The sequence below is a fragment of the Carlito syrichta genome, unplaced genomic scaffold (genome assembly GCF_000164805.1).
Source record: "Carlito syrichta isolate Samal-C Ts95f unplaced genomic scaffold, Tarsius_syrichta-2.0.1 Scaffold314104, whole genome shotgun sequence".
NCBI lineage: Eukaryota > Metazoa > Chordata > Mammalia > Primates > Tarsiidae > Carlito > Carlito syrichta.
The window spans coordinates 19,559-26,143 of record NW_007258200.1 but is presented as its reverse complement, the minus strand read 5'-3'; the positions used below and the strand labels follow the sequence as shown (position 1 = coordinate 26,143).

At 55.1% G+C, this 6,585-nt stretch overlaps 1 protein-coding gene across 1 annotated transcript in view; it reads left to right on the top strand.

Moving 5' to 3' along the window:
* The first annotated feature begins 6 nt into the window (after positions 1-6).
* ARHGEF1 (Rho guanine nucleotide exchange factor 1) overlaps positions 7-6,585 on the top strand; it is a 19,712-nt gene continuing 13,133 nt past the window's right edge. Inside the window, exons 1-4 of the mRNA XM_008071034.2 lie at positions 7-80; positions 4,213-4,255; positions 4,340-4,423; positions 4,916-5,029. Coding sequence (XP_008069225.1) covers positions 4,232-4,255; positions 4,340-4,423; positions 4,916-5,029 — 222 coding nt within the window. The 5' untranslated portion in view covers positions 7-80; positions 4,213-4,231. The remainder of the gene's footprint in view (positions 81-4,212; positions 4,256-4,339; positions 4,424-4,915; positions 5,030-6,585) is intronic.

The window sequence follows — 6,585 nt, the reverse complement described above, 5'->3', positions numbered from 1 at the left end:
CGGGAGCCGGGACTCAGGGCCCGGGATCGCCGAGCCCGACCTCGGGCGCCCCGCCGGTCACCTCCCCGCGCGGACACCAGGTACACAGTCCCCGGCCCCGCCCGGCCTCCTCCCCTCGGCCGCTGGGGGAAGCGGGGAGGAGGTGGGAGGGAGCTCCTTGGGGGCCCCACGGAGCCAGCGGCCGCCCCTCCTTGGGCCTCAGTTTTCCCATCTGTCAAAGGGGGCAAAGAGAGAACTAGCATTTTACCGAGTGCCCAGTAGGTGGGGATGGATGGTGCGAGGCCGGCGTCGAGGCCTCCCAAGTGCTCAGTGGAGGATGCAGGACCCACGCCCATTATGCGGGTGGGGAAACCGAGGTCCGGGGAGCCAAATCGACTCGTCCCAGGAAACACACATCGTGAAACCGTGTGGAGTTGGGATCTGAACTCGCAGGTGCTTTCCGTTAAGCGCCACTCTCCAACCCCGCGTGCTTTTAGGGCCATCTAAAAATAAAAACAACAACAATAACAACGCCGTGGGCCGCCGTGAAGCTGAAAGTTGCGGCGCGCATTTGAAAGCATTTTCGGAAAGCTCTTTTCTGGGTCATTAATTATACCCTGGGAGACGGATGCAGGGGAGAGAGTTGGAAACCCGCCCCCATTTTACAGCTGGGAAGACTGAGGCCTGCAGAGGATTACTTTTTGCAGGTTATGCAACATGCCAGAGGGAAAGGCGTGCTCAAACCCAAGAATATTTTGCCTTCCAGTTCCAACGCAAGGTGGGCGGGGCGCGGAGGGGATAGAGGTACCAGCGTCGGAAATGCCGCTGGTCTCCGAGTTGGGGAGGCAAATAAGACGGGAGCCCCAGTCCGAGGTCCCGTGCTTAGCGCCGGGGTGATTCCGAGATCTCGGATTGCGCTCTGGCTCGGGGTCGGAACCCTTCGCACCTCGGGCCGGGGGCGGGGCCCGGAAGAGTGACGGGGGCAGTCGAGATACGGAAACGCCGGCCCTCCAAGACAGGCCAGAGAGGCCCTGTCTGACCAGCGTGGCGCACTAGAGAGCTAGAGCGGCCAGCGGGAGGAATAGAGTCGCTGGGGCCGGAGCCTGGCAGGAGGCGGGCTAGAGCGGCAGGCAGGAGGAGTGGAGCTGGGCGCAAAGGTGGACTCTGGGGCGGCTAGAGCGACTCGGCGGCAGGGGTGGGGAGAGCTCGAAGCCGGCGCGCGGAGGCTTCGATTCCGGCGGCTGTGGTGGCTTCTCTTTCCACCTGGAGCAGGTGAGGGACGCGGCTCCTGGCGGGCGTCAGGCCCTGACTCTGCACGTCTTCTCTGGCATCCCTGGCCGTGCACACTGCCACGTCCCCTGTAGGATTTAGGGCCCGCGTAGACCCGCCACGTCCATGTAAGATTTGGGGCGCGTGTAGACCTGCCACGTTCCATACAGATTACAAGGTCTTACAGACCCTCCAGCTTCCTGCTAATCTCCCATGGAGACCTGGCTTCTCATAAACGTGGAGGCCTCATAGATCTATAACATTCTCTAGAATCCGGGGCCCTATAGACCATGGATCTCAGGACCCACTACACACCCCTATAGGATTCTGCGACCTTTTCAAGTTTCCAGATGTCCCGTACACTGGCAACTTTTCCTATAGAATTATGATCATGTATGATGCCCAGATCCTTTGTCAAATAGAATCGGGGGAGTTACACATTCCAAGGGCTCCTTTTAGGTTCCTTAAGGCTCTCAGAGGTCTTGGAGACCCTGGGTCATCTGCTCAATATCTTATAGACCCTGAGCTCTGCATAGAACTCAGGCACCCATGTAGTCCCCCATGTGTGCTGGCTTTGCTTTGGAACCCCTACCCCTGTGGACTTTCTAAACCTGCACTAAACCACTGCACAGCCTTGTGCACATAGTGTTCCCTCTGCTGGACCCCAAACCTTGCCAGTTGCCTACAAATTCATTTACCTTCTTACAGCTTCACTTGTAATGCCCCAGCCTGTGTGAGACCCCGTACCCACCCACCCCATCTCCTAAACACTCCCCACCCCTATCCTCTCTGAGCCCCATGCCTCTGTGGAACAGCCGGTCCAACCTGCACTCCTGCGGGGGGTCATAGCAACCATATACTCCTGACTTTCTCAGGTGCCATAAGAAGACCTGATGTGTGTCAGAACCTTGATTCCGATTTTAGTTTCTGAATGGTGAAGTGGAGGATCCCCATGGTCTGAGGCAATGCAGCTTTATGTTAAATTCATAAATTCTGGAGCCGTACTGGCTAGGTCTGAATTCTGCCTCTGTCTCTTATGAGCTGTGTCTCAGTTTCCTCCTCTGTAAGGGGTGAGAATAATACTGACCTCTTGAGGTCATTGAGAGGATTAAATAAGTTAGTGCCTATAAAGCAATAATGCTGTGCCTGGCACATACGAAGTGCACCTTAAGTGTTAGCTATTATTTCATCTTATTGTGATGAGGAATAAGGAGATAATGTTTGTCTAGTGCACAGTTTGGAGCCCGGCACCAGGCATTTGCTCAGATAACGAGCTTCCCTTCCTTTGCCCTTTTGGAATCTCCTAACCTTACTTGAGCCTTTCTACACATGTGTGGGGTGAGCACGGACCTTTCATGTCCATGGTCATGTTTTCCAGCCCAGAAGTTGCAGCTGGAGGCATGGTGAAGGTTTCTCCATCTCTAATGAGAATAAGAACAGCATGGAGTGCTTATGGTTGGGAGCTTAGTGAGTTGACACAAGAGAAGCACTTAGAGCAATGCCTAGTACCCAGTAAGGGCAATGTGAGTTTAGCTTTCATAATAAATGATTATTATTATTTTTCTGCCTTGGTTTGCAAGTTTATTAACATGAACATTTCCGTTAAATAACGGTGCTGAAGTCTTGAATTACCCAAGCTAGCATGTTGGACAAACACTTTATGGGAAAGGATTAAAATAATGCCTGCTCTGGTGGACCCACAGGATGACGTTTGGGTATTCCAGAAAGCATCATTGTTTAATAATCATAATGGAAATCACAGCTACCATTTACTGGGGAGCTAGGGAGGAGGCCCGTGGAAGAGGGAGAAGGGTGGATCTCAGGCGGCTAGAGTTATAAATAGCTTTGGACTGTGGGGAGCCCCCCCACTGGTCCACCCCACCCCTCTTTTCCACAGCTTCTTCCCGGCTGACACGGGCTCCGTGGCATTAGTCAGACTAATTAAAGACACAGAAGATGTCAGTGGAAAGACTCAGAGAGAAGTGAAGACTCAAGGAGAGACAAAGATGAGAAAGACAGCAAGAGATGGGGGGATGGAGAAAGATAAGAGACAGCATGAGGACAGAAGCACAGATGGTGGGAGAGATGGGGAGCAACAGTAACAGGGAGGGGATGTAGCCGCTGAGAGGGGAGAGGCTGGGGGAGAGGAGGAGGCAGGGAGCCAGGGATGGTGGGAAAAATGAGACAGGTCTGGAGCAACATGAGGAAACAGGGTGAAGAGAGGCAGGGCCAGGAGACAGACCCAAGGGAGAGCCAGCCAGGGATAGCGGGCTGGGTCAGGGGAGGCAGGATGAACACGGGTGGAGGGAGACACACACCTTGTGCATGGGCTATCTGAGGGACCGCTCAATCCTTTTCTGGGACTGGAAGTCTGGAAAGATATGACAGCCCTGAGGGAAAGAACTTCTGGGCCTGTCCCTGAGAGAGGAGGGTTGAGTTTTGTTTTCTTATGCGGAGGGGGTTGGGGGTTTGTCATTGTGACTTCCTGTCACAGGAAGTGGGGCTAGTGGGTTCAGAGGCAACATCCTGCCCCAGGCCTGTCACAGATCAGAGGAGAGCCCCTCACACCCCACTTTTTCCCTTTCTGTCTTCCCTTGAACCTTTCCCACTTGGCTTGCCTCTAGGCCCAGTCCCCGGCCTCCTGGTTCCTCTGGCCTGGGAGTCCAGGCCCCCATCCCCTCCTCCACTAAGGACCCCATATTGCAGGCTCCCAGATACAGCCTTCCCATGGACCCAGATTCCTGAGCCTCCAGCCTCTATCCCCCAGGCTCCCTCCTTGGGCTCCCGCCCCCTGGCTGCCCTCTGAAGGGCTCTTTGTCGCCACACAGAGGCCCCATTGAGCTGGGAGGCCAGGATGGGGGGGAGGCTGTTTACTCACCTTCACACCTGGGCCAGGAATCTGTGAGTAACCGTCCTGTGCCTCCTCCTCCCACCCCCTAACCACGGCCCCTCCTCTTCCCCTAGCCCTGCCGTGCCCTGGGAGATGGAAGACGTCGCCCGAGGGGCGGTGAGTGGAGAGTGAGGGGTGAGGGAAGCTGGGGGCTGTGGGGTGGAAAGCACTGTGGGCTGAAGCCTCCCTCCCCTTCCACAGGCCCCAGGGCCCCCCCGGCCTGGCCTGGTGCCCATCAGCATCATTGGGGCTGAAGATGAGGATTTTGAGAACGAGCTGGAGACGGTGAGCGGGAGATGGGTTAGAAAAGCTTCTGTCCCAGAGTGAGTGTCCTGTCCCTGGTGTCCCCTCCCATGGCAGCTCCAGTGCTCCATCCTCAGATGCCACCTCCTCCCACAACCCCCTCTCATCTTCTGATGCTTTCTTCCTCATCGTCTCCACTCCATCCTCAGAGCCCCCACTGCAGCATAGACTCCACCCTTCTTCCTCTGAACCCCAGTTCTTACCACTGCTCCTTCCTGCCCCCTTGCATGGATCCCCATTCTTTCTCTCCTAATTTCTGTCCTCAGCAGCCACCAATGTAACATTAAATGTCACCCATTCTCCCTGACCGCCTGCGCTTGCTGTCACCATTACTGCACAGACACTGTCACCACCCCCTGCTTCCCAGGATCTTTCCTGGCTTGGATCCATTGGGGTGTGCCAGGGAACGGGTAGGGTCAAGCCCAAGGCTCTCCGCCTGTCTCTCCATTGTACTCACCCTCTCCCCACCCGCAGAACTCAGAGGAGCAAAACAGCCAGTTCCAGAGCCTGGAGCAGGTGAAGCGGCGCCCAGCCCACCTCATGGCCCTCCTGCAGCATGTGGCCCTGCAGTTCGAACCTGGACCCCTGGTGAGGGCAGGGCTGGGCAGGCACAGGGAGGGGTGAGGCTGGGATAGGTCACAGCTTTCAGTGCCCTCCACCAATGAAGGTGAGCTGGGAGGCCCTGGAAAGCCAGATCTAGAACCCACAGTGCTGGATCTAGAAATAGAGTGTGCTGTAGATGAGAGCCAGAAAGCACACCATGTGATCTAGACAGGATCCCAGGTGTCCGTGTAAATCTCCAGCGAGCACGGGCCAAGAGGTACACACAGCAGGGTCACACAGAGAGCAGCAGGATCCAAGCCTGACTTGGGAGAAAACTGTTAGCCATCTCAGGTCTAAGGGGAAGAGCAGGCCCTGACACAGAAACAAGAAAACCACCACATGCAGCCCATGAAACAGACAAAACATAATCATTCATCCAGAAGCCTCCTGAATGTGGCAGAAGATGCCTGGGAGGTGCGGGTGCAGAGCCATGCTGTCCAGAAACACCTGCAGAGTCTAGAACCGGCAGGTGATTTAGGAAGGGAGAAGCCACAGTGCTGGCCTGGGGGGCGGGGGGATCTGTAGATGAAATTGAGAAGTCCCAGTGCAGCCCAGGACAGGAAACAGCCCAAGGCATTGGGGTTTCTGAAAATACATGGCAGATCCCTCTAAAAGACTAGGAGACTGATAGAAATGGCAGGTGGAAATGCCTGGGGTTACAAAAAGAAGGATGTGTCAATTGTGGGCCGTCCTGAGGCCAAAGCTTCAGACGCTGGCAGAAAATCAAGTTACTAGTATTTCCCCCTTCTGCCTTCTCTCTCCAGAAAAGTGACTGTCGTCTCCCCTGGTGCATGGAGGCTGTGGCCCTTTGGGCAAGGGGTCCCCTGCCCGAGTCTTAGAGTTTCCAGAACATGAGAACTACAGATTCTGAACCTCAGCCCAAGGATTGTGCTGATTGCTGTGTTTTTTTTATAAATGTGGAAACTAAGGCCTAGAGAGGGTCAGGAGATTACCTGAGGTGACCCAGATGACCTCTGGCATTTTGAGATTTGTCTTCCTGCTGCTCCTTCACCTCATCAGCTTGGGAGAACCGTTAAAAAATAGTTGTGGTCCCCTGGGCTGCTTCTTGTTGGTCTTTCATGGAGTTTTGCTGTTTTGGGGGGATGGGGAGAGCGGACATAGTTTTGTTAAAAGTGCTTGAATAACTGGGCACGGTGGCTCACGCCTATAATTCTAGCACTTTGGGAGGCTGAGGTGAGAGGACTGCCTGAGCCCACAGGTTCAAGACCAGCCTGGGCAACTTGGCGGGACCTCATCTCTACAATAAATAAAAAAATTAGCCGGGCGTGGTGGCACATGCCTGTAGTTCCAGCTACTTACAAGGAGGATCACCTGAGCCCGGCAGGTCGAGGTTGCTGGGGCCAGGAGTGTGCCACTGCTCTCCAGCTTGGGTGACAGAGTAAGACTCCCAACTAAAAAAAATAAAAAAAAATAAAACTGTTTAAAAGGGAGAAAGAGTCCCGCGCCAGTTAGAGTGAGTCCTTAGCACCCTAAGGCACTTGACCTGTCCTGGCTCCCGGGGGGCTCTCACCCCACCCGGT